Source organism: Trichosurus vulpecula, chromosome 7 (assembly GCF_011100635.1).
Source record: "Trichosurus vulpecula isolate mTriVul1 chromosome 7, mTriVul1.pri, whole genome shotgun sequence".
NCBI classification, from domain to species: domain Eukaryota; kingdom Metazoa; phylum Chordata; class Mammalia; order Diprotodontia; family Phalangeridae; genus Trichosurus; species Trichosurus vulpecula.
Genome location: NC_050579.1, coordinates 3,778,121 through 3,805,885, shown reverse-complemented (window position 1 = coordinate 3,805,885; position 27,765 = coordinate 3,778,121). Strand labels below are relative to the sequence as shown.

The following is a 27,765-nucleotide window of genomic DNA, read 5'->3' as shown; positions in this document are numbered from 1 at the left end:
AGGGAAGGGAAGCAGTGTCTGGTAACTCCTCGTTCCTGGTAGCTATGGACTAAGCTCTGATGTGTCTGTGGTGCTAAAGGGACATTAAAAGCCCTCCAAACTAGATACCCTGGGGTGAAGGCCTGCTGTCCTGGTCCCAGTTATGCCTGAAGCCTTGACAGCTGCGCTGGGACCTGGCAGAGTCAGGCTCTGCAGTCCCCTGCATAGCCCATGAGAGCGCTAGCAAGCAAGTTGGGCAGGAATGCACATCCGGTGCAGGACATGGACCCTCTTGATCTGTAGGAATTTGGGAAATAGCTTACGTCTGTGTTGGCCATCAGCTTGCCCTTCCATAGCCCTGAGGTGCAGAGGAGAATGCTGAACCTCAATTCAGATTCATAACTCTTGGACTTGCTGCCTACATGACAGCTTCCTCATCTGTAAAATGGGGATATTCAGAGTAGTATAGCCTGTTTTACAGGCCTATTATAAGGCTGGCCAGGCTGGCATTCTCACCCCTCATCTCACATTTCCCACCTCCATGTCTTTGCCCTGGTTATCCCCCATGCCTGGAATGCTCTCCTCCTCACCTCCACCTTTTCGAATCCTCAGCTTCCCTCAGGACTCAGGTCAAGCACCAGCTTCTTCACCACAGCCTTTCCCCATGCCCTTCCTGGACCACTTTGTCTACATTCTGTGTCCATTCCTAGGTGTACCTTTTGTCTTTCCCATTTGAATGAAGGCCCCTCAGGGGTAGGGCTTTTGCCCTTCTAGTGCCTGGGCCATAGTAGGTGCTTCAGATCTTACAGGATTGATTTGGGGTAGCTCCAGCACATGGCACAGCTTTGCACATACTAAGTCTTTTGTACACGCTCGTACGCAAGGGATTATTATATTATTATTAAATAAGAAAAAACTTGAGTTGGGTGACCCTGTGTATATTTCCTCCCATGTTCAGCTTCCACCTGCCTGTGGGTTACTGGCCAGTGGCTTGTGGAGCCTTCTCATCTGGGAAGGTTCCAGCCCCCATTTCCTGGGACTGTCTGTTGGCTTCTGCTTTATTTCCATTTGCTCTCCCCATCCCATGTCTTGGATCCCTTTGGCAGTTGGATGGTGAACCTTTCTCAGAAGCATGTTTTTAAATGCACAAAATAAAACATGTAGGATTACAAAAGAAGCCGAATGCATTGAAATAAGGGTTATGAAAATAGATTAAAAAACAAAGTTGACAGGCCCAGGGTACCCAACTCAGAAGTGACTCTCCGATAAAGGAAGCATGCCTCTTTGTGATCTCCCCTCCTCTGCTGACTCCAGACATTTATCATCCAATGTAGCCCACACATGCCTAGGCCCACATGCACACATTAACACGGAGCTCAGCAATTAGTACCGTTAATTTTAATTTAGCTGCCTCGGGGACTGGTGCCCAAGTCACGGCAGTTGTGTTCCTGGTTGCTGCAGTGAGCTATGGCACAGAGACTCAAAATCCCCATCCTCCTCCCCTTGCGAGATGCTGAGTGTGTGCAGGTGTTTGGGTTCAGATCTCAGCGGCCGTAGTTGTCCAGTCTTGTGTTTTGCCTGGGCCTCCACACAGCTCGCCTTGAAGTACAAGTCCCTTTGATGACAGAGGCCTGGCAGCGGGGGCCTCGGGCACAGGAAGGCTCATCTCTTCATCCCCTCCACTCTGTGTTTCAGAACAAGAAGAAAACCTTGAGTTTATCATTGTGTCCCTCACTGGCCAGACGTGGCACTTTGAAGCCACGGCGTATGAAGAGCGGGACGCGTGGGTACAAGCCATCGAGAGTCAGATCCTGGCCAGTTTACAGTCTTGTGAAAGCAGCAAGAACAAGGTAAGCCCCACAGTGAGCCGCCTGCTAGAATCAGAATCCACAGTAAAAGAAAGGGGGAGAAAAAAGTCCATCAGATTGGCAAGGCCCAATTATTCTTTCGGACCAGAAGCTAATGAGTAATTGTCAGCGTTAAAAAAATATTCATGCCTCCAGAATCAGTCTCAGGGAGTCAGGGATTGAATTGTGGTCATCACTGTTGGATTTTTTTTCCTACACTGTGGAAATTGTCCATTTTCAATATTTCTGTCTCAAAGAACCCTAGCCATGAAGGCTTGGCTGTTAATGGTAAATAAATGACCTCCTTGCCTACTTCTGTTTCCCAACCCACTCACAATTTGTCTCTGTTTTAGGTAGAATCCACCCAGAAAAAAGGCCTAATGGTCTCACCCGTGCCCAGACCTGCCCCCTCTTTCTCAGGAAGGGCCACACGTCATCAGGTAGAAAGCACCCAATCAATTAATGGTGACCCAAACTCTTGCTGATTCCATGAGAATAACAGTGAGGTCAGCAGATGGGAAACCACAATCAGGTCTAAGGTTTAGTCCTTCCCAAGCCAACACACATTATAAAGTACCTACTGTGTGCCAAGCACTGTGCTAGTCAGTAGAGATTAAAGAAAAAAACCTGGAAAAGCAGCTCCTGTCCTCAGGAGGTTGTATTCTGAGGACATGTAAACACGTAGCTCATTATAGGAAGTAAGAGCTCTACCGAGAAGAAAGGGAATGGGGAGGAAAGGGAAGGGGAAACGCATTTAGCTGATGCCTACCATGCCAGACACTGTGCTAAGCCCCTTTGCAACCATTGACTCACTTTATCCACCACAGGGATTGGAGATTTCTGCATTTATTCATTCAACGAGTGTTGATGACATCCCTGGGTCTTCTACAGCAGAACTTGAGTGGATGGTTCTTCCTGTCACTGAAAGATGTTGACATATCTTTGGGTCAGCAGTGTTCTGGTCGGTTAGACAGGAATCCTTCTCCATTCTTTAGTCAGAAGAGGTGCTGCTCCATGCCTCCCCAGATGCACGCCAGACCTAGCCCCCATCCTTCTACGCCGCTGGTGGCTTCTTTCACATCTGGAAGCCAAACACCATTGATCCCACCACTCCAGGTCCCAAACAGCCCAAGCCAGCTCATCTTGGGATCCTGGGGAGCATGCTGATTTTTCGAACCATGCCCAGCCAGAAACAAAGAGAAAAGAAATTGTCCGCAGACCTGTCATCTCATTGTGTCTCCATTTAAAGAAACTTCTGCCTGTGATTTATGCTTTGCTTTGTCATTAGGTAGAGACCCTCTCTTTCAGAAAGATGAAGTATGTTCTTTTATTACCTCTTTAACCAGAGTAAACCAGACCACAGGAATGATTATCCTCATGTAATTTGCTTCTCTTTTTTTAAGCCATTTTATATTCAAGGTGGAGGAAATCACTGCTCTTTATTTCTATATGATTTGCCTTTAGTAAGTCATGTATATGAGCAGTCATGAAAATAAGCCCAAAAAACAAGTCTAGACCATTTTCATTTGCCCATGCTCCTGGAAGGAAGGGGCGAGACTGATGATGGATCATCCTCAAACTTCCAGTACTTTGGTTTGGGGGGGTAGGTTTGTACTTGATCCCCTTGACTGAGGTCATGGAAACTCCCAATCTTTCCAGCCAAATCAAGAAGCCACATCACGAAGGCTTGACCCTGGAGGAACTAGAAAGGCATCCGCTTGGCCAACTCACACTTGGGCCATATGCCTCCACACTCCCCGTTGCATGCTATCCCTCCGTCTGATGCCACTGAATGGGTCTCTCACTAAGTGGGTTGGTTATCTGGTTTGCAGTTGCCCTGCTCATTAAATATCCCATCTCTATAGATAGTGGCTTCCTGATCTCTGATGGGTTTCTCCCCAAGGTTTCAAGGAGCTTATCAAAGGAATATGGAGAGTGTTAAATAACTCTATTCCGGGATTGGAGTTGCTGAAAAATAATCAGTTTTTTATTATTTCTTATGTACACATGCATGTTAAATTTTAGAATTCTTATTTCTTTGCATATTAAATATGAGCTATGAAAAAGAAGTTTTACCAAAAGCCAAAGGATGTAAACCCAGAATAGTTGGGAGTTACCATTCGGATTATTGTATCTTGGAGTAGGATTGCAAGCTGTAAATAACACCAGAACAATATCCAGAAAGTCATAACTGAATGAGAGAAGATGCAAACAACACCAGAACAGGGAAAACATGTCCTTGAACTAAAGTCGTGGCACAATCCAGTGGAAAAAGTATGGGATCAGGAGTCATAATGCTGGCTTCCAAGCCTAGCTAGGACACTGTCAGCATGGCCATTCTCAATGGGCTCAGTTTCCTCCTCTTTGACGAGAGGGTTATCATGGCCTCTCAGGCCTCATGCAATGCTCAGACAGTGATCCCATGGGCTTCAGCCATCTGTGGATAATTGAGAGGTGCCCATGGTCCTGATACACCCCTATCTCCTATGGGGAAACTTGACCATGAAGGTTAAATACTGCAAATGCTTAGGGACCCAGAAGGGGAGAACATCCCCATCATACAGATGAAACATGGACAGCTACAGAAGGGAGGAATCATTTAAAGAGGGGGTGGCGGCCCTTCTGCATGAAAAGCTGAGGTTCCCCTAAAACATCAACTGAAATCAATTTTGTGAATTCCGTGTTAAGCCTTGTTTCAGGAATCCCTCCCCCAGGCCTCCTTCACCCCGCCCAACCCCCATCCATAATCATTGTGCAGGAGTTTGTTACTATAGCAGCTCCGTCCCCCTTAAAATGAGGAGTGCGTCTCCAAGGAATGACGGGGAGGTCACCCGCAGGGCAGCCTAGAGGAACTCTGGCTGCAGCCCCTGATCAAGCTTCTGCTATGGATTAGGAACAGACTCTGGCCCCCAGCTTTAATCATACCCACCTGCCCAGATGGGCACACAGAGGTATTAAAAACAAAGATACAGAACCAGAGTCCATTGGTGAATGAGGATGCTAAACCTGTACTGGCTCCTCTTTGTGGTGAGCCTCCATTCCGTTCACAAGGGACACCCCGTTTGCTCATTTTCCCAGCCCCACACTAGGCTTGTGGCCTTTTCAGCACATGGCATTCATTTGCCTTGTCTCAGAAGTCGCCATCATGGGCGTCTTCCCCGGGTTGGAGGGTCCTAGGAGAACAATCACATCTGTCCCATTGGGTCTGCATTGGTGAGAATTTTCTCCTTATCGCCAGAATTGAAAGTTATATCTTGCAAGCTGACTCCACGTTCTAATGCCATGTCTGTTTCTTTAATGCCGCCAGTCCCGCCTGACGAGCCAGAATGAGGCAATGGCCCTGCAGTCAATACGGAGCATCCGAGGGAATTCGCAGTGTGTGGACTGTGAGGCTCAAAGTACGTACGATCGTTCCTGCCTTGAGAAGGTTACGCTTGACGCTTGACTCTTGACAGCTCGGGTTGCCTCGGATGGCGTGGAGGGTGGATGGGCTGCTGTGTCTGATCCCTTGTTTGGGTTAATAGAGAGCTGTCCTAAGGACAGTGACCAATCCTCCAAAAGAACTGTTGCGACTTTTCATTTTATTCTGATGTGAGAGGCAGCATGGCACAGTAGATACAGACTGGCCTCAGAATCAGGGCACTCTTTGTTTTCACATCTGTGACACATAGTGACTGTGTGACCCTAGACAAGTCCCCTGACTTCTTAGGGCTATCGGCGGCTCTCTGAGACCACAAGTTGCAGAGAAGATGCCAACCTGCATTGGTAGAGGCAATTTCCCTACCAGGATTTTCCTCTCTGGGGAGATCACAGGTCGTGTCCAGGTCCCTGTCCCCATGTGAAAGGGTGACAGATACCCTAGCCCAGAGGGCCAAGGGCAAAGGCCGTTTGCAATCAAGAAGCCCCAAGCCCCAAACCTGGGGCAAATCACTTCACCACCATCTTCCTCACGTGGTTCAACTGCAGAACGGGTGCTGCACTCTCAGCAGGTACACGAGGCCCTGCGCTCGAGGAGCTCCCATTAGGGCAGGCCTTGGAGGCAGACCTGGGACTGGGAGACACTGGGCAAGTGGCTTTGCCTCTCAGTTCCCCTGGGGACGTTCCCTAAGGTGTTAAGTTACAGAAGAGTGACTGATCCTCATCTGACACGTAGAAGGAGCCCCCAGTGGGAGTTTCCTGTTGACAAAGTCACAAGTCTGGACCAAAAAAGAAATAGACAAAATACACTAAAAATAATAGAATCTTCAGTGACTCAGAAGGTACTCCAACTATGACTGGGCTTCAATGTCACTGTTTACTTTGGCCCTGGGGCATTTTTTGGAAACTGCCTTTAAGAACATCAAATCTTTACTTGATTCCTTTAACGTCATTGCCTCTTCTGGATACGAGAAGCCTTTCCTTATCCCCGAAGCTGCTAGTTCCTGTCTCTTCCTTCCGTGTCTATAGGAAATTACCTTATATTTCTTTGGTATGTAGTCAATATTCAATAAGCAAGAATTATTATCAACATTATTTTGTTATTATTGATTATTATTAATAACATAGCGCTTTAAGATTTGAACAATAGTTTCTCTATGTTTGGTCTTTGGATACAGTGAAGTGAAGTGAAGACAGTTCCTTCCTTCATGGAACCTATATCCTAGCAGAGGAGACAACACATGCATGTACAGGCATAGACAGAATACATTCAAAGCAGACACAAAGTGTCCTTGGAGGGGAAGGCTAAAGGGACTGGGCAAGGCCTCATGTGAAAGGTAGCGTTTGAAGGAAACCAGGGAAACAAAGAGAGAGGGCATTCTAGGCATGGGGCTCAGCCAGTTCAAAGGCTGAGAAATGGGAGCTGGAGGATCATTTATGAGGAACCACAAGTAGGCCATAATGACTGGACTATAGAGTCCATCCACCTCCACAGTGTGTCTTGCATCCGCTGGACTATTACACTAAGGCCTGCCTCCAGCCTCTTCCCTGCCGAGTCCATCCTTCTTGCCGCTGCCCAAGTAAGCTCCCTCCTTTCATGGTCTAAAGACCTCACTTAAGCCCCTCATCACCTATTGACTAAAGTACAGCCCTCCAAACCTGGCGTTATACAGACCCAAACTGTGCCAGTTTGAATTTGGGTGCTCTCATGTGCATCGAATGCTCAGGGATACACCAGAATCTTGCTAGCTTCCCCTCCTACTCTATAATTCACATCCAGCACCACAAGCCAACAGAGTTTTTCAGCGGTTCCCCACACTGCCTGACTAGATGGCCCATTGGCCCCATTCACATCCTGGTTTCTCCTGTGTCTGTGGGAGCCGCCCTCCATGCCTTGAACAGTCTGCCTTTTATCTCCATATGTTGACTTGTTCAAGGCCCTCCTCTGTGAAGTCCAGACTGACCTTGCTGGCTGAAAGTCATCTTTCCCTTCTCAACCCTCCAGTGACGATTTCTCTGGCTCCCTCCTTGGCGTTAACATGATGGTCGTCGTTCACTCGTTTCGGTCGCGTCTCACTCTGCATGATCCCATGTGGGGTGTTCTTGGCCATTTCCTTCTCCAGCTCATCTTACAGATGAGGAAACTGAGGCCAACAGGGTTAAGTGACTTGCCCAGGGTCACACAGCTGTGTGTCAGAGTGTCTGAGGCTGAATTTGAGCTTAGGAAGAAGAGTCTCTTGTCTCTAGGTACTATGGCTCCACCTAGTGCAGCATCGATTATCACAAACATGATAATTTACAGTATTTGAGCTAGAAGGGCCTTCATAGAAGGGCCACCAAATGCAACCTGTACTGATCCACAGTCCCCTCTCCAACAGCCCTGACCTGGGGCCACACAGCCTCAGCCAAAACCTCCTCCCAAGCCTCCCATTCTGCTCTGCGCCAGCCGCCAACAGTAGAGGAAGTTTGCCCCATCTACTGGTTCTCCTAAAGCACAGACTAGCGAGTCTGGCATCGGACAGATGCCCCTCAGGCCTCTGCTGCCCTGGAGGCCGAGCAGAAGTTTCCTCCTTGTCCTCCATCTCAGCCCTTCAGACGGCAGGCTTGTTTCTCCCCATCCCTTCCAAGTCTTCCTGTCACTGGAGCATCCTCAGTTCTTTCAGCTGTTCTCAAGGGCCTGTCCTCCACACCCTTCCACATCCCCAGTACCCCAACCCAAACTTGACCCGAAACTAGTCAGTTAATCTCTCTGAGCCTCAGGCAAACCTCCCGAACTTCTCTGCTAAATAGGCATCTGCGGTTGGTTAGTGATGAAATCATAGATCCTGGACACATGTCAGGATAATTGCCTTCTCAGACAGCACATATGTCTGGGCTCACCAGATAAACCCTACCATGGCCCTCTCCCATTTCCTGGAATCCTGGGTTTCCTTCAAGGCTTAACCCAAGCACTACCTTCTATATGAGTTCTTTCCTCATCCCCCACTGCTTGTCCCCTCCTCTCCCTCTCACCAGAACACTGACTTCCTATTTATTTTGCTTATATGTATATGTGTATATATGTATATGTGTGTATTGTCTCCTCCAGTAGAATGTAAGTTTCTTGAGGGCAGGGATTGTTTTATTGCATGTCTTTGTATCCCAACGACCTAGTCAGTGCCTGGCACAGAATAAGTGTGTAATAAATACCCACTGGTCGATTGATTGAAAGGTTTGAGTTAGAAGACTTAGGAAATCTGGCTTTCTTCACAGTCACTTCTATTATTGGTCTACCACATTTCGAACCTTTGATAGTCCAAGGGAAGGAAAGGAAATTTAGTATTTCGCAATCAACCAATCAGTAAGCATTTATTAAGTGCCTGCTGTGTGCCACATACTTGTCTAGGTACTGGGAATACAAGTAAATGAATGAAAGAATCCCTCCTCACCGGGAGCTTATTTTCTATTGAGTACCTGCTAGGTGCCAGGCACTGTGCCAAGCCCTGGGGGTGGTGTACTCCTTGCCCCCACAGTTTTCCATTTCTGTCCCATATTAAGGTTTACCCATGTGAAAGCAATGACAGTGTTTTACCTGTGTCTGTGATTTCTGTGTCATTGTACAGACCCAAACTGGGCCAGTTTGAATTTGGGCGCTCTCATGTGCATCGAATGCTCAGGGATACACCGGAACCTTGGCACACACCTTTCCCGCGTCCGGTCTTTGGACCTCGATGACTGGCCCATTGAACTCATCAAGGTCATGTCCTCCATTGGAAATGAGTTGGCAAACAGTGTCTGGGAAGAAAATTGCCAGGGACACATGAAGCCCTCGCTGGACTCCACCAGGTAAGCCACGTTGGAAGATTGATGGCTGCTAGATGTTTGGGGGGCCCGGAGGTATACCGGGGAATTAGAATCTGCTTTCCTGAAGACCCTGGTGACTTCAGCTCCTGGAGGCTGGTGAGATAATCCTGGGATTAGGTGCTCAAAACTGCCTTTCCCAGAGGCGGAGAATCCTAACTCCTTCATTTTTTAAATTCTGTGTTTAAACTTTGGGGGCTCTCTTCCCTTACTTTACATATAGTCAGTTCTCCAGATTCTGAATATATAAGTGAAAGTCAGCCTAAGTTTTGAGCGGGCAACATTTTTGAGCCTTTTATGTGACTCAATTAATTCCTGACTTGTTACATTAACGTCTCATACTCTCAGTCATCTATTCGGTTTCTTTTCGAGAATAAATGAATTTATAGCTGCAAAATGTTTTATTTAATCAATTGTACATTTAATCAAGCAGCTCTAGCTTGGCATGTGATAAATCCTCTTCAGGACTGATGATTATCGAGTAGGAGAGCAGGCTTTGTTTTTAGGCCACTTGTTCCATTTCTTCCTTTTCATTAATGACCGTGATAAACCTTTTTCGAGTGGAATCGGTCATAAAGACATGATGCTTCTAAAAGATGCTACTTTGGGATTGCTGTGAGATGGGCAGTTTGAACTTGTTTGAACCCTCCCGTTTTTCCATAAATGTCACCTTCCCAAGGACATCTCCAGCAGGGAAGTGCTGTGAGGTAGGGGTCCTGAGCGATATGCAGCAGGTACAAAGAGAATTGTGTTTCCTTTCAAGACTATGGTTTTGGATGCAGGGGAGAAAAAGGGAGAAAAGGCTGTGCATATTTTCATCCCCCGCCCCCTCCCAGCCCCAAGGCGATCTGAGGGGCAGGAGATGGGGATCAGCTCCAGCCGCTTGATTCCCCTGGTTTGTTTGTTGACGACCAGATTTTACATCTAGCCATGTGGCAAGCCCTGACTATGCCTCCCACAAGGGAAAAGAAACTGGCATCTCCTGGTGATTCCCAGCAATGATGGCACAACCAGACAGGGCAGACAGGGTTTTGTCTGCATGAAAAAATTTGTGGTGCCAGCTGCTTCAGCTTTAGACACAAAGTTCCAAGAGCTACTGTACAGCGAGGAGGTGGTGGGAAGTGAGCTGGACGTGGGCACAAAGTACCCTGCATAGGAACCTTATTCCTGTCCTGACTGAGTGACTCTAGAGAGTGCTTGTGACTAGACAAGCCAAGCAGAAAGTGTTCCCATAGGTCACCAAAAACAGTAGCAAGGAATGGACAATGAAGGGTGTTGTTGTTCCTGGGCTATCTGGAGAAGCGCCAAGACCAGGCCCATCTTTCTCTTCTTTCTCCTCCATGGTGACACTTATTCCCAAAGTGGGTCTTCTGCATCATGTCTTTGTTTATACTTCCCATGTGCGCACTTATGTAAAATATGTGAATATATGTGCCTTTCTTTCAAGCAGTTCTTTCAGCAACATAGTCAGGCTTTCAGCTAGCTGCATGGGCCTTTGTGAATCTTAAATCTGTCCTAAATAACAACTCTTAAAATCAGTAGGAACAGTAACACTAGTAATCCAGGCCAGAAGCATCCTGGCTCTAGTGTATGGCCAGAGGGCCAGCGTTGGAGGAGGGGAGAGCCAGGGTCAAGGCGTGCCTCTGTGTGACCCTTGGCATCTCAGGCAACTCTGGAAGACCAGCAGTCTCCAAACTTTGCAATCATGCACCCAGAAATCCAAAATAAAATAAAATAAACGGGGACCCAGATAATCTGGGGGAGAGGGGTTGGGTTGACTGGGGGCAATGGGGATTTTTTCAATGTCACGTGCTCAGGTCCTGATATGGGCATCACGGGTCACAGGTTATAACCTAATAGTCATAGCTGCCCTGAGAGTTCTGCCCAGGACAAAAGAGGGCAGGTCAGGAATTTGCATTGCTTGGGGTTGTGCCTAGGAATGCAGTAGGGATTGGGGTATTGGACTTTGGGGGCTGAAGGGGAGGTGGAGATAAGCCCCAACTCCTTAGGAAAGTGAGATAAGACCCATCTCCTCACCTTCTAATTAGTCGGTCACACACCCTTGGGCTCATGCCACAGCCCCAGGCATTCTAGAGGAGTCTCCAGCCTACATTGGTGAAGGGACATTCCATACCAATAATTGCCAACTCTTTTGAAATTATAGGTCCAGAGTATATTGTCATTGTGATGTCCAAATACTGCAGTGGCCCTGTGACTCAGTACAGGCCGTCTCGCCTATGGTGCCTATAGGAAGCCCTCCACATTTCCCTGTCCTACCCTAGGTGCTGCCCTTCTCAGAGTAGGCCATCTAATGTGCCGCATCTGTCATTTCCCTTGACTTCGCAGAATACCCGTGGAACACACGGTGGGCTGGCCATCAGTTATTCCTTGATGGTGTCACATGAGCAGTTCAAAAGGCAACCATCTCCATGAAACAAACCTCTTTTATTTGCTTGTTTGTTTGTTTATTGTTTTGCTAACAATGTCCTCATGGTGTCCAGTGGCAGTCTCTAAAGAATTAAAAATAACTGTCGCTGGTGAGCAATGAAAGAACCGTGTGCATATTGTAACACATTAAAAAAATCATCATACTCAGTCTTCCCCAGTGGGTCTGTGGGAGCTCATCCATTTGAACAGCCCCTGTTACAGCGAAGTTCAGCTGTGCAATATCGTTCTTCTCTGTGAATTCTTGTCCTGTCACTTCAGCAATCCGCTCAGCTCGCTGGAGGCCTTCCTTCATTTCCCCTGGCATTGTCAGATGGCAGTGACTCAGTTGTATTGTCCACTGTCCCTCACTCCCACCATGTGACTCCGCCATCTTCCCCCATCTTCTCTTCCATTATTATGAATGATGAGGTTTCTATCTGGCCTCCATCAAAAGAAATGAGAACAAATAAATTGTCATCATAAAAGTAATGCAAATGTAATCATAACAGAAGTCTTATAGAGATATGAGTGTGATGCTTAGAGTCAAGAAAGGCCTGAGTTCAAATCCTATTCCTGATGCAGTGGACAAATAACTTACCCTCACTCAGCCCCAGGCAATTCCCTAGAATTTATCTGTTAAGTCACAGCTGGGTCTGTTCAGGACAACACACCGTAGATGGCCTTCTCGTGACCCACTCTCAGAAGGACAGCGGCAAGGGCAGGATGGGGAAACGCGGCAGGCTTGCTATCGGTGTCACAGGCGACATAACCCGCGCTGAGATCACAGAGCCACTTCGGTATTTGGACATCATGGTGACAATGAGTTATTAGTCCAGACCTATGATTTCAAAAGAGTTGGCAACTACTGACGTGAAGTGTCCCTTCACCATTGTAGACTGGCGACTCTTCTAGAAACTGACTGGTTTGTCTGGAGCCTGGCAGATGTTTAGGGAGATAAATCTGGAAAATGGGAGCCCAACTGAGGGGTTTGAACGCTGGTTTGTCAGTAATGGGGAGCCACTGAAGATGCTTGGTCATGCCTTGTAGGATAAGAAGTATAGTTGGGCAGTGGCATCAAGGATCTGTCAAAGGGAGGAGATATTGCAGCATCACTGTAGCCATGGAAGCTAATGAAGCCCAAAACTCTGTAAGAACTGACTCAGATCTAGCAAGATCCTCATTAGGTCCCTGTATCCTTGCCTCATTAAAATGCATAAACCAGAAAGCTTGGACTCAAATTTCAGGACAGAATTCTTTTTCTTGACCCTGGCCTTGCAAGAGAGTCTTCGAGTGCTGGGAGAAGCAGCTGTGAGTCGATTTAATCATTACATTAAAGCCCACACTAAAAAGGTACTTCACAATTTGTGGTCTGCCTCTTGCCCTCTTGCCTAAATTATGGCGGAGGCCACAGAGTCCACTTAGCCACATGTTCCCCCAGGGAGCCCCGCCCATTCCATCTCATTAAGAACCCTGTCTCAGACTGAGGCACCCAGTTGGAGCAGCCCCCTGCCAAACCCTATCAAGTCTGAATCAGGATAGAGGGAAGGTGCAAAGGGACCCACCTGGCCCCAAAAACCAAACAGAAACAGTTCTGTCCCAAAAACACCGAAGAAGAAAGCTCCAAAATCCAGGTCCTCCGAAGAGCTGTGGGCCGCATGGGCCTTGATTAGGTCAGCTTTAGAAAGCTTATAATTGCTTCCAGCGATTATCGGCCGCCCTGAGAACTGGCGTCCCAACTTGGAGAGCATTGTGACAGATTAAAGCCGACTGCTGCTCAAGCAGTATTGACTTCCCATTTCTAAACAGGGGAATCATTAGTCAAGAAAAGCATCTTTTAATTACTCCCAGGAAAGGGGGGTGGGGGGAGGGAGAAAATCTTTCAGCATGGATCTCGTAACAACTGCCATTTCTTTTCATCGCATTCAATATTAAATTTATTGTCTAGGGGGAGGGGAACCATGCCCTCCATCCCTCCATCCCTCCCTTTGTAATGTCAGTTTAATTTGGAGTGAGAAGTCAAATTAGGGTAGATCGATGTTACAACAATTAACTGGGTCTGGAGCAAAATCAGAATTTTCCTCTCTAATTGCTATCAATACCATTTAAGCACACACTTAAAATATCGATTTAAGATGGCGAGGCAGAAGTGGTGTGTGAATAGCAATGGTGGGCAGAATTGACTGACCTTCGAGGTAAGAAGAAAGGTATTTTCTATCTTCAGCCTCAGGAAACGCTGGCCTTAGAAAAGCATGAAGTATAAGTAGTGGGAAATTCTAGGAAAACAGGGCCTGGTGGAAGGACTTTTGAACCTCAGAATGCAGAGTTGGGTTCAAGTCTCCACTCTTCCATTCGCTGTATCACCTTAAAGAAGTCAGCACAGAGATCATATTACCAAGTTAGAGCTAGAAAGGACCTCCTTAAGGAGTCATTGTATTTATTTATATGTACTTATATTTGTACAGGGGCAGGTAGGTGACACAATGGATAGAGGGCCGGCCTAGAATCAGGAAGACTCATCTTCATGAGTTTAAATCTGGCCTCAGACACTTACTAGCTGTGTGAACCTGGGCAAGTCACTTAACCCTGTGTGCCTCAGTTTCCTCATCTGTAAAATGAGCTGGAGAAGGAAATGGCCAACCTCTCCAGTATCTGTGCCAAGAAAACCCCAAATGGGGTCAAAGGGTCAGACACAAGAGAAAAATGACTCAACAACCAAAGTATTTACTCCTCTTACGACACAGCAGAAACTCCTTGAGGAGTTTCTATTTTTGTCTTTGTATCCAGCATGCATAGTACAGGGCCTGGCATGTAGCAGGCACTTAATAATTGTTTGTCGGATGAGTCGATGAAGCCCAACCCTCTCAGTTTACAGAAGAGCAAAGTCAGGCCCAGAGAGGGAATAGGATGACCTCAGAGCTGAGAATCATACTCAGACCCTCACACTCCAGACCTGGCCCTTTGGACTTTAGGATCTTGTCAAAGGCCAGACCTAAAAAGGCTAACAAACATATTCCAAATAGAATCATCTCCTAATAGAATGTTAGCCCCAGGAGGGCTTAGAGATCACTTGGCCCAATGGTTCTCAAATTGTGGTCTGCAGACCCTGGGTCTCTGAGGCCCCTTCAAGGGCTCCTTGAGGTCAAAACTAATTTCATTTTTATTTCAAATACAGGAAGTATCTGTAGATACAACCCAGTTTTTAAAGAGCTGGGAGTGGGGAGAGGAAGGAGGGTACCTCAGTAACTTTTAAGAATGTAAAAGGGTCCTGAGACCAAAAAGCTTGAGAAGAGATGATCTCGGCTAACCCCATTCACTTTACAGTTGAGGAGACCGAGGCCCAGAAAGTAAAAGTAGTTGTAGGGGGAGTCAGAGGCCCAGAGGGTATTCAAACCCGGGTTACTCAAGGCTAACTCCTATCTTCATTACATTCCACCAACCTGTTTTCTCATCTTTCAAAGGGGAATAGAGACCAGCCCTGCCCAAGCTCCCAGATCAAAGATACAAAAAAGCTTCAACAAACCAAAAGCATTTTAACAAATGTCAGCTCTTACTGGCCCGACCTCTTAAGTATGCTCGAAATGAAGCATCCCAGGTCAGAAGTTTTCAATGTCAGATGGATATGAGCCTCTTCCCTAGCACAGGGCCTGGTACCTGGCAGACACTTAATGAATAGTCAGCAAATTGTCGGGTTTTTTTTTTTTCCTTCCCTTCCCTCTTTGTGATGGACAAGTCACTGAGGCCGTTTGAGGAGCCGTCAGGACTCAGGTCAGCTTCCACATCCATACAGCAGGGAAAGTTATTTGCTAACCTCAGGACCAGCAGAGCCCTCTGCTGTAGCTTTCTGGTTGGTAATTCTTCCCTTCCACACTGGCCCTGCCTCTTCCTCTGCTCTCTCTGTAACTCAGCCCAGAGGCTTCCAGTTGATACGTAAACCCATATTAGTTTTCCTACGGGGGTGGACGCCTTATTTACCTAGCAGTCTCAAGCCTGGTGATTTGTAGGTTTAAAAAAAGAAAGAAAGAAAAAGAAAATCAAAGAGAGCTGGCCGAGACTCATCCATGATTGCCTTCTAAATTCTGTGAAAGGATGTTCTGGACCTAGGGCAGAATCTCCTTCATCTCTTTGAATCCACTTAGAAGTGAAATGACTTGGCCCATTTCTAGGAACCACCATGTGGCTTCCTTAGTCCATAGAACAAACATCTTTTCCATTTTTAGTGTTTTTCTCTTTATTATTTAAATCCACCCTAGTGCCTATTACCACCCCTTCCTGCTTCACCTATTTAAAAAAAAAAAGAGAGAGATGTCTCCCCTGATAGGAAGCTTCAGTCCCCTGGCACCAAAAATCTGTGAGGAAGACCAGCAGCCGACTTCAGATGAAATAAGTTTGTCCTGACGATGTTACTTTGGCCTCTTTGATTTCCTGGCCCAACTTTCATCTTATTTATCCACTTGGCGATATTGACGAAGGGGAAATGTATCCAAACTGGAAATAATTGGCTCCCTCCTGCCGGCCTCTCTGAGATGTTAAACGTGAGAGTGCCTCCACATTTCTTTGTCTTGTTCGGTTTGATCATAAGATGAGGAGGGGGGAGCTACATAATCGCCTCCATCTCAAATTCCTGGCATAAGGATGCACTTTTCCGACGATGGCCTGAGGGAACAGCAGTCCCTCTCTGGCCCCAGAATCATCAGATCTGATGATGCTTCAACATTTCTGAGCCTAGTGAGCTCAGCGTTTTGTCTTTTTTGAGTGGTCATCAGCGCTGGACATCTTTTACTATTTTCTTTCTTGGGGAGGGGGTGTCACATAAAGGGGAGAGAAGGAAAGGGGAAGATAACATGGAGGGGGAGAGGGATGGGTGGGAATCCAAAAAAAAGGCCTGTGCTCTGAAGAGCTGACCAGAGCCCATCTGCAATTGGGTGGCATCTGCTCCCCACATGTCACTTCCCTCATTAACAAGCAATTGAATTAATTAAATGCTACTCAGAACACACATAACAAGCTACCGGCAGTGTCCAAATTAGCGCTGATAATCAAGGATGATTTCCTTTATTATCCTGCTAAGTGGTGTGCAGGCTCTCCTCTCCCTGTCTGCCCTCATCTATTTACATACCCTCCGCTCCTGCCTTTGCAAGCCAGGGTTATCTTACCTAGTTAATTTGCCACGATCACCAAGCATGGCGGATTGATATCCCTGCCTCTGCTGAAGCAAACCCCCCCCTCTCCTTTCTTCCCTCCCCCAGCCTGATCCTTTGTAGCTCAAGCTCACTGATAAATTAAAAGCCACCCCTGTGGTCTCTCAAGTGAGTAATAGAGGCAGAAATTTCATTTTGCAACTGGCTGATTTAATGATCCAAAGGGTAATTAATGGCCTGATTATCTTAATGTTAAATATGTCCGGCAGCAATTACTGTGACCTCCCGCTTGTCAAGGTCCGGGCTATGCTCTTCTTTCAATTAAGTTCTCTGGGGTTTAATGGTATGAATAAACTCCTCTGATTCTATCATTCCGGACTCTGAGATTTCAGCAAGCTAGGGGCTCGTTTGGAGTTTTAATCAGCCCGTCTTCTACTTGAGCGATCAGAGTTAACAATTATAACAAGGACAGTTTAACTTTCTTCTCTCTCCCCCCTGTCCCCCCCCCCATTCCCCATCCTTTCTACCTCTCTTCTCTTTTCTTTTTTGCTCCTTTCCTCCCCCGGTTTGGTTTGTGTCTAAGTTCTCTGAGGGAGAATTCCATGTTCATTTCTGCCTGTGTTAGTTTTGTCTTTCCCGATACAAATTATCATGTGAACGTTGCTGTTTTTTTCGATTTGACAGGCTTAATTAATTGGCAGGAGCACCCGAAAATGATGGTGCCACTAATTGCAACTCAAAGCGAATTCCTGTCACTGTGGTACGCCTGTCAGCGGGCATGCCCCAGCCCTCACCACGGCCAGCGTCTGTTGATGTTTCCCATTTCAGGTTGTACATCTCGTCAGGGAATGTGATCCTCTGTGATAGCAATAACAGGCTCCGATGTGCCTTTGGGTTTTCCAGGCATGCCGTTTGTGTGCCAGAATGACATTTACTGCCAATAAAGCTTATACATCTGTGGTTATGCAAACCAAACAGCTGCTAGGGGACTTCAGATTTTACTTAAGACGTTTTATCAACTTCTCTTAGTGGGGAGACACTGAATCAAACTGTGAGAGTCATAACTCACTTAGCGCCTGTCTCATGACTGAGCGTCCTCATTAACGCATCTCTAAATATGCCCGAGTTTACGGGAACTGGGAGCCTGGTTCAGAAATATTTCCCTATAAATATTCAGCCAGTTAGTAAAATGCACAGATTATGAGTACATTAACAGGGCCTTAAAGATCACTCCTAGAGATTTCAGGCAAAGGCATATCTCCAGCTCTTTCACTTCCGACCGCAGCCTAGAAGCAGATGAGTAATCTACTCAGATATCAGGCTAGGCTAGGCTAGGCAAAACAGCAGCTATTTACCTCTGAAGTTCTCCAGGGGCTGCCTGTGTACAAGTGCAAGAAAACCCATCTCTAGAAGATCTAGCCCACCATTAAACAGGGGAGAGCTGAACTCTTTAAAACATAGTAGTATGAACTGACATCATTTTTTAAATATGTTGAGGTTTGCAAAAGGCTTCACCACCATGTTCTCCTTTGCGCCTTGAAAAAACATCCATTTTGTAGATGAAGAAAAGGGCTCAGAAAGATCAAGCGTTCTGTCTATAGTTATACGGTTGGTTACAAACAGCTGGGCTTCAGACTCAAGTCTCTCCTGACTCTCCAAGCATATTCTCCCTTTAAAAAAATGGGGGGGGCATGAGAGAGAGAGAAGGAGGGGAGAGGGAAAAAGGAAGGAAGGAAAAGAAAAGGGAGAAAAGAGAGGAGAGGAGAAGAAAGAAAAAGAAAGACACTTCTTGTCTTACATCATGGTTATTGCATTGAACCCAACATTATAATTAAATCAAATGCTTCAAAAAAACAATAAACCCAGCGACCATGTCGAATAATGTTTGCAACGTTCTCCCCTCCCCCCACTCCCCATAGTCCTCCACTCCTCTGCCAGGTGGAGGAAGCTAGGTTCCATCATTTCTCTGGAACCAAGATTAGCTATTACAATTAGTCAGGGTTTGACTTTCATTTCTGCTGCTGCATCAGTTCAGACATCTCTTCTATTCTTCTCTGAATTTCTTCCATGCAGCCTTTCTCCCTTGCCAATAGTCTCTCAGTACATTCATCCACCACCGTTCACAGGGTTCAACCTGGTCTCTTGTTCCGTGCTCCCACAGAAGGGAATTCTCACGCCCCCAACACCAAAAGTCCATATTGTGATGGGATCCTGAGGGCTGGCATTGGCATACCCTTATTAGGTGTGCCAAGTGCTTTCCAGACATGCTCTCCTTTGAGCCTCACGACAGACTGACTACTCTGTGTGGAAAGAGAACAAGATTGGAACTGGGGTTCCCATCACACTTCTGGCACCAAGTTTTTTCCTAAATTCTCTAAGGGGAGAGTCTGTATTTAGTTTCTGTCACCTCCGGGCCCCCATTTCATGCGCTATGGAAGAAGGGACTTGGTAAAGGGGAGCTTGAGGGTCCTAGTTGCTTCCCTCCTCTGGGCCTCGGTTTCTTCATCTGTAAAATGAAGGGATTGGACTTGGTGGTCCCAGCCATAGGGTGTTTGAATGTGCAGTCTATTAACTTTTTCAGAAAATCTTTTAATAGCTATTCTAATAAAATTGGTTTCTTTTATTTTATTCATTTGAAAACGTGACTCTGAGAAGGAGTCCAGAAGGGAGAGGGTCTGTGACCCTGAAGGGTGAAGAGCCCCCACTCTCGGTCTCTGGGCCTGGGAAATCTCGCGATCTCCCTGAATTTCACTTTCCTTATCTATAAAATGGGAGAATTGGATCGGAGGCTGTTTTTCCAGCTCTAAATTAGGGTCTCAGGAGCTCCGCTACTTGCTGCCCCTGTGACCTTGGGCAGGTCATTTTCCCTAGTTGGGCCTCAGTTCCTTATTCTGTAAAATGAGGTGATCTCCAAGGTTACTTCCAGTTCTAGGGCTATGATCCCAACAGCAATCATGAATGGGTGACATTAAGTATAACCACTGTCACATACAAATGCACACACACATGCTTGTGTCCACATACATACAGATGCCTGAAAATATAAATGTGCGCCCACACGGATGCCCCTCATCAAAGACAGTGGAGTTGGGAGGATGGTCGAGAAAAGAGCTGAGTGAGGGGCAGGGATACAGTGACGGGAGAGGGTGAGAAGAGATGGGAAAGTCCAGGGAGGAAGGCGGATGGGCAGCTGAGCAGCCCTTCCTTCCCCTAACAATTCTGGCAGCTGATGAGCAGACAGACACACAGACGCTCTCAGGAGCTAATCCAGCACTGGAGGTTGCAGCATCTCCACACTTGGCTGGGAATCGATCCCTTCTCAGCCTCCCCAAGTGCCCCTAGAAGATTTAGAGCTAATTGGCCTTTCCCGAAGGTCTCACCAGCCACTCGATATTGGAGGCCAGTCCTAATTGGTAGATTCCTTAATCCCCCTGTGCGATCACCTGTGTGAGAAGGCTCACTTGGGAGTCCGGGATCCCCGGGTGAAATGGTCAAACCGGCACGTGAAAGATGGGAGGAAGTGGCTGCCAAGCCCTGGCATGTTGGCGTGTTCCTTTTATCAAAGGCGGTCTTTGGATGCTTGTGGCTCAGACATGTCTGTGGCATCTGCTGTCTGCTTCCTCTCTCACAGCCATCTCCCCACCTGTCCCCATCCCCACCCTCACAGTCCAGAGCCTCCAAAGGGCTCTCCCCAGGCTCTGCTCTCAACCAGTCCAGGGAGTGCTGAAGTTCACCCCTCCATATGGTCCATCCCATGACCCTCCTTCCCCCCATCCCAATCTCCAAGGCAAAGAGGAGAGAATAGTCCCTTCCCCCTCTCCACCCCCACCCCTGGCCTCAGGTGGCCATAGAATTAGAGGTCCCTGGCTTTCATTTCACAGATGAGCACAATGAGGCTGAGAAGGGCTTAGTGACTGGCCCAGGGTCACAGGGCTGCGGTCTTCTTCCCTCCAAGCCCAGCACTCTACCTCGGCCAAGCCTTCTCTGACTTACTTCCTCTTCAGTGTTGCCTTTGGTGTCTACTGTATCATGATGTCTTTTTTAACTAGCCCTGTGATTTCATTCATACACATGCATACATGTATATATAGAAAACATATGTGTACATATCTGTGTATGTATGTAACTCCCAGTGTGGAAACTCCCTCCACTCATGCACCAGAGCACCTGCTTTGCAAATTAGAGTCTTAGAGTTTCCTGGGGCCCTGAAAGGTGACCCTGAACAAGGAACTCGGTTTAACTTAACAGAACGTTCTAGGTTTGAGCATTGTTGAGGGTCCAGACTGTGGCGCTGGTCACCTTCCCAGAGATGGCCCCACCCAGCATCAGGGCTTCCATCTCTTTATCCTTTACATAAGTGGCCGGAGAGCTGGGGAAAAGCCAACGAAAACCGTAAGGAGCATAAACATTTTCAAGCTGATTAATCTTGGTTGTTTTTGGCCAAGCAATCTGGAGTGGAAATGGGCCCCATCGGAACTTACTAGAAAAGTCACTTTCTAAATAATAATAATCACGTCGAGGTAGACAAAGCCCTTTATGTAACCGATATTGTTTGAGCCTCGCAGAACCCCCTATAATAATGGGTTTCCCCCTCTCAGGTGGAAGTGTTTGGGGGGGTGGGGTGACGTCTGTGATTTCATCAGGGTAAGGAACTCCCAGGGTGAAAAGTCCCTGCACCCATACCAGTTAGCAACTCTTCTCTAACTTCCAGTCTTCAAGACTAGAACTTGGGAAAGAGGAGAAGTTCGGTGTCTTGCCCAGGGTCATATGGCCAGGACGTGTCAGAAGCAGGGCTGGAACCCCTCTCCAAGAATGACCCTCTGTCCACTTTGCCATGATGACAGTAGTATGAGTGAGAACAGAAATCTTGACCTTTGTCCCTGGTCTTCATTAATGTCAGAAACCCTCCATTCCCTTCCAAGTCCTATTCCAGGCCCCATCTTTCTCTCTCAACATCAGAGAACACAGTACTGGCAGAGACGAAGCTTAGTACCCAGTGTTTGCGGGGGCCTTCACTGGCCTTATGGGGTCACAGTCCTTTTGAGCGCTGTGTCAGGTGGAAGCAAGGCACAAGTTTATTAGCACAAGGATTGATTCCCCTCGTGCCCAAAGCTGGCACCAGGGTTGAGCTGCGTGAGTGTGTGCTGGGGTGTTGGGGGAAGCACAGCCATGCAAGATGAAAATCTGGGGAAAATCAATTAGAATGAGCGGGAGAAATAGGGACCCACGACTGAATAAGTCAGATAAGCATTCTAGGACACCTTGGCTGCGATTTAGCACTCAGTGGTCTGAAGCTACCACTTATTATGATGCTGTGAGCCCATGGAGGAAGACAGAGAAGACCCAAATGTTTGGGGGTGGCTTCTCCACTCATTTAGAGTTGGGTTTTTAAGGTTTAATGTAGTAAAGTAATTGGTTGAAAATTGTCTCCTTTTACTACAAGGCTTCTCTCTGGTGAAATCACTGCCTACTTTTTCGTAAAAAATCCCAGCCCCAGCCCCTGGTTCATAGGTGGCCTTATAGTGATGTGCGGTTAACCACTAGACTGTAAGCTCTTCAGGGGTCTCTCTTTTGCTTCTTTTCCAGAGATTGGCACAGTGCCTGGCACATAGTCAGTGCTTAATAAATATTGGGGCAGCTAGGCTGCACAGTGCAGAGCACCTGGCCTGAAGTCAGGAAGATTCATCTTCATGAATTCAAATCTGGCCCCAGACACTTCCTAGCTGGGTGACCCTGGGCAAGTCACTTCACCCCATTTGCCTCACTTTCCTTATCTGTAAAATGAGCTGGAGAAGAAAATGGCAAACCACTCCAGTATCTCTGCCAAGAAAACCCCAGATGGGGCCACGAAGAGTCAGACAGTGAGTGGACAGTGGCTGCCATCCATCTCAGGGGCAAGGTACCAACATGACAGAGTGGAAGGTAGCAATTCATCTGTGAGCCATACACCAAGGGCCCTAAGTCTCACTCTATGGCATCTTCATCGGCCTTTCTGTTCATGTCCTCATTTCCAGGTATATGGGTCATTGTGAGTTTCTAAGTGATTGTAACTCCAGGGCTCCCCTCCATGAGTTTCCATGTCTCTGTCCAACATGCCATAGGCATGACACTTGTCTTCAGGTATCTGAAGGACTGTCCTGTAGCAGGGGTTAGACTTGTGTTGCTTGGCCCAAGAGGTTAGAAGCGGGGTCAGTAGGGTCAGAAAGGAGAGGCCCATTGAGACTGATGTTGAGAAGTTGTTCCTAACAATGGCATGGGCCACCTCACGGAGGGCCATCTCCCTCACTGAAGGGCTTCCGGTCACTATCAGGTGTGTTGCTGGAAGGATTCTATTGCCCTTCCACATTGGGAGGTCCTGATTCTCAGCTTCTGTGGTTCTTCATCAAGGAGTGAGAATAATTCTACAAAGCTTCTCTTAAGAAATACAGACCCACCGTGAAGGCCACAAGGATACGAGGGTTTTAACTGAGCATTGAGAGGGTAAAAAAAGCCGTTCATGGTTTTTTCACCACGAGTCTTGGAACCTCCAGGTCAGGGAAATTAAATCACTTGCTCCTGCCTCAGGAAAGGATCAGCTTGGCTTTGAGTTAAGAGTGTGGGCCCTGGTCTCCCTGACTCCTCACGTCTTGTCCATTGTCGGCGATGGCATGTCAGTCCCTGAATCCGATGGGATGCGGTTTTTTTCTCCTTTAGGTAATGATGGTAGGTGGGGAACTTCTAAGACAAATTCCTACTGCAGCTGTTTTTCATCTGGTTGTGAAGCTGCTATCAAAGGACGCTCCCCCTAAACTCTCCGTTCCCATCGCCTTCACAGGATAACCTTGAAACCCTGGCTGACACATTTCTAACACTAGCCACAGTCTTCTGGGCGAATTGGGATGGCATTAAACAGGCCTGGTTATTGTTGAAAGGGCCAGAGTCTGGAGCACACAGAGAAAGAGGAGGATAGCTTTTTTAATGTACATAATTTCCCAACAAAATTCGGCTTTCTATAGCAAGGTAACGAGATCTAACCGTTGCTGAAAATGTTGGTCAGGGTACGTCAGTTCTTATACAACAGGGATCCAGCATCTCATTGGTGAGGGAACTCCAACGGACATCTATGAAGCCACTCCCATGCACTAGGAACTAGAGACAAAGATGAATTTACTTCCATTCAATATGCATTTATTAAGCACCTAGTGTTTGCCATTCACTATGCTAGGCTTTAATGATACAAAGATGGAAATGAAAACAACCCCTTCCCTCAGGGGGTTTACATTCTATACCTCACATTGTTGTAAATTGCAATTTATACATTAGCAGGTTTTCTTCATGACTGGGTCATGAAGGTGCACACCTTTTGTAAACCCAGGGAGACTGATGTCTATACTTGAAGCCTTCACTGCTTGCTTGGTCCTGCCCCCAAAGCTTGTGTTCAGCGGGAATTTCCCTTGAGAACCCAAGTTCACCTTCTTGTAACAGTTAAACATGACCTTGTGAAGTGTGGGTCAGTCTCCTGGCTGTTGGCTTACACGGGGCACATGAGCCCCTGATGTAACCAGCTGGATGCCGTGGCTCACTGAAAGGCTTTACTCTAGAAGAAGTATGGCCGAGCCTGTACTTCTGACTCTCCTGGAGTCTCTCTGCCATGGCCCAGAAAGCTCCCTACCCTGGGGGCTCACTCCTCAGAAGGACTCTTCTCCCCTCACCATGGACCCTCCCAGTGATGGGCTGGTGCTCCCCAGGACCTCCTTTTAAGGGGGATGTTGAGGCCAGGGCCGTGTCTTCATTCTGCTCTAGGCTGTGCTCCTGACTCTCCTCCCAGACTTCCTCTATGATGCCCTCATGGGTAGTGCCTTCATCTGCCCTTCCTTCCCTCCCCCGCTTCGAGCTTCTTTCCCCTGTAGAACATAAGCTCCTTGAGGGCAGACACTGTGTCTCTTTCCCCTTATATCTGTACGGTGTTCATTGCCTTGACTGGACTTGGTTAATGGCTCAAGAGCCAGTCTTGGGGCCAGGATGGCCTGGGCTTTAAGCCCTACCTCTGACGCATACTGCCTCATTGTCCTAGAAGAGGTTTACTGGAGGTCAGTAGAGGATTGTTGTTCTTTGTTTTTTAAAGAAGGGATGAGAGGAAAGGAAAAGGGCTAGGGGAAGGAGGGAAGAATGGTTTGTAAGAAAGACTGGGATCCCTCTGAAATTCAGCTCCAAATTCCAAATCCTGCTACTCCAGTTCCCATCCTCGGTCGCAGAATCTCAGCCCCCTCGGCAGCAGCGGCCCAACAAGGTTGCATCTGGGCTCTTGTAGAAGGAGCTCAGGCCAGAGATGCTACAGCCCAAAGCTGCTGAATTGTCCCTTTAAACAAAACAAAAACCACTTTGGCTCTGGAATCACACACAGTCACTACAAACTAGGCTTTCTTTGTCCGCAGGAACTAACACTACTTGTGAGAATAATTCTTTCTCATAACAGGCATCCTTGGCTGGCCTCCAAACCCGTTGTAAAGAGAAAATAAATTTTCAAAAGCCAAAACATGCACATAATGCAAGTTATTTTCCCAGGGCTAATAAAAGGAGTTGTTTCTTCTCTCCCAAGAAGGGTCTTGAGCGGCCTTCTTAAGGAGCAGTCCGACCCTTCACTGCTGCTTCCTTAGAAGGTGTGGGGGGGGGGGTCAGACAGAAGGGCAAGTTCCCTCCCTGAGAGCAACAGCTTTTTAAATAAAAACAACCATCATTTTTATCGTTTGAATCTTGAACCAAACGTGTGTTGGCTACGTGACCTTGAACAAATCATTTAACTCGTCTGAGCCTCAGTTTGTTCATCTTCACACTGGTACCCCGTCACACAAACACGTCCGAATGAGCTAGAATTATCAGTGAATAAATGTCCTCCTGAAGCAGTCTGACAGCAGTTTGAAATAGTCGATCGCACTTGATTGTAATGGGTTCTGCAGAATACTTACACAGCAGATTCACTTTGGAAGGTAGGAACAATCTGAGGGCTTCCCTGAGCTCGAACCCGTCATCACAGGCTCAGCAGAGCATGTTCTGACCCATGGGACTTGATCTCCAGAAGACCCAAGTTCGAATTCCCCCTCAACCGCCCTGGCTTTGTGACCGTTGCCTAAGCTCCTTATGGTCTCTGAGCCTCGTTTTCTTCACCTCTAAAATAAGAGCTGTGACAGCTCCTGTCTCTCAGGTGTGGGAGTCGCAGCACCTGGCAAGGCTACGAATACCAGGGGGATTGTGGGACTCCATTGGGCACTGAAGGCTCAGGTGAATTGTTCAGGGGAACTGAACCAGGAGGTGTCAGAAGAAGAACTTGCCCCCAGCTCTTTCTGACCCCAGAGCTGGCAGTCGGCCCCCTGCCCTGAGCTGGCTCTCTGTCCCTAATTGTCCTAATGGCCTCCTGAGCAGCCCAGGCCAGTGTCCTCACCAGCTGGAGAGGCTGAGAATAATCCCAACCTGCTGCCTCCCATCCCTCAGGGGATACTGGAAGGCCAACTTTAACATTGTTTAGAAAGCTTCTGAAGAGTCCCCTCTTTAAGGGGCCAGTTGTGAGACCCTGGGCCCATGAAGCTTTGGGCGTCACAAGCAGAGCTTGAGAAACAGACTGAACACCTTTCAACAAGTGGGCATTTTGCAAATAGGCAGGGGGCTTAGGGTCACCATGTGGCAGCTGTGTGGCCCCAGCCAGGGTTTGCTGATATCTTGGCCTCAGTGCCACTGACATGTCTATGGAAACTTCTTTTTTTTTCACTCTGTCAGAAGCGAGCGGGTCAGGCAGAAACCCGGTTTCGAGCTCCATGGAAGACTTCCTGCTAATTTTGTTAGCTCAGCTTCCTCTAAGAGACCAGGCTGCAATCAGCAAGAACGTTCCTGGCTCACCCAGGAATGAAAAGTCCATGATTCTTGAATCGCAGACAACCCTCCCTCTCATTAAAGATCCCATGACAGTTTTCATTAGAGGTTTGCCCTAACGTCCTTGGTACAAATCCCTTTCCCATCTACTATTCAGCATACCAACTGGCTCGAGGACGAGGAGTTACAGCAGGCTGGGATGGAAAGAGCCCTGGAAAGACTAGGTCAGAGCCTTCTTCTCCTCCCACACTGCAATTGATTGGCTGTGTGACCTTGGGCAATGCACCTGACCACTCTGGGTCAGAGTCCCCTGGGTTAGAAAAGGAAAGAACAAAAGATGGGGTGGGGGGAGGTGAGGGGATGTGCTATGTGATTTCTGAGGGCCCTTTTCATAAGCCTGGATTCTAAAGGATCCAGATTTAAAGCCAGAAGAGGCGCCAGGGACCATATAGCCCAGCCCTTTCTATTTTACAGAGAGGGAAACTGAGACCAAAGAGTGACTTAAAATCATCGGATCATAAATTTAGAGCTGGCAAGGACCTGAGGCCAAGGATCTGACCTCTTCGCAGGGCTATTCAGAGAGCTTAAAACATGTCCTTGTCTGGGGCACATGGCAAGTTGCTGTCAGTCAGGATCTGAACCGAGGTCTTCCTAAATGAAAGTCCAACACTGCACCCACCAAGGCTTTTCATTGGCATGAGCTATGCAGTGCCTGCCTGTGCATTCTAAAATGGAAAAACTAATGTGGAGAACCATGCCCAGGAAAAAAAGAAAGGCTTGGCTTGTCCATGTAAGACATCCTAATGGCTTCTACAGGCAAATTAGGGTTTATCATTTGTGTCCAAGCCTAATAGAGAGATACTGCCGGACTAATTCAGGGTCTGCACATTAGAAAGTAATGATCAGTTTTTACAGAGTCGAAGAGATGTGCTTAGTTCTCCAAAGTTAATAAACGGGCCCATTTCAAGTTCATTTGGCAATGCCAGAAGACTCCATTTGGGTTTCCTTAGTAGTCTAAACTGATGAATCTGAGGCTTCATCACTGGGGGTCACACCTTCCTGCTCAGTGTGATCCTTGTCTTCATCTTCCCCGTAAGACCTCTGTATTCACCCTGACCTCTGGAGACCTTTCTCTGGTCCGCTTAGTGTATGCAGGGCAGCAGTGCTTAATGTCCCTGGAACCACTTGTGTGAGACACCTCTGCCCCTCCCTAGTCCACCTCCTTCTCTGGTCATGTGTGTCCTTATAATGTTTTTCTCTCTCTTTCCTATCGA

The 27,765-nt window shown here is 47.4% G+C and overlaps 1 protein-coding gene across 4 annotated transcripts in view; it reads left to right on the top strand.

Moving 5' to 3' along the window:
* The window catches only part of AGAP1 (ArfGAP with GTPase domain, ankyrin repeat and PH domain 1), a 676,738-nt gene that overhangs the window by 602,391 nt on the left and 46,582 nt on the right, over window positions 1-27,765 (top strand). For all 4 annotated transcript variants that reach the window (XM_036766640.1, XM_036766638.1, XM_036766642.1 and 1 more), the window contains 3 exons: window positions 1,675-1,829; window positions 5,134-5,224; window positions 8,846-9,068. In XM_036766640.1, coding sequence (XP_036622535.1) covers window positions 1,675-1,829; window positions 5,134-5,224; window positions 8,846-9,068 — 469 coding nt within the window. The remainder of the gene's footprint in view (window positions 1-1,674; window positions 1,830-5,133; window positions 5,225-8,845; window positions 9,069-27,765) is intronic.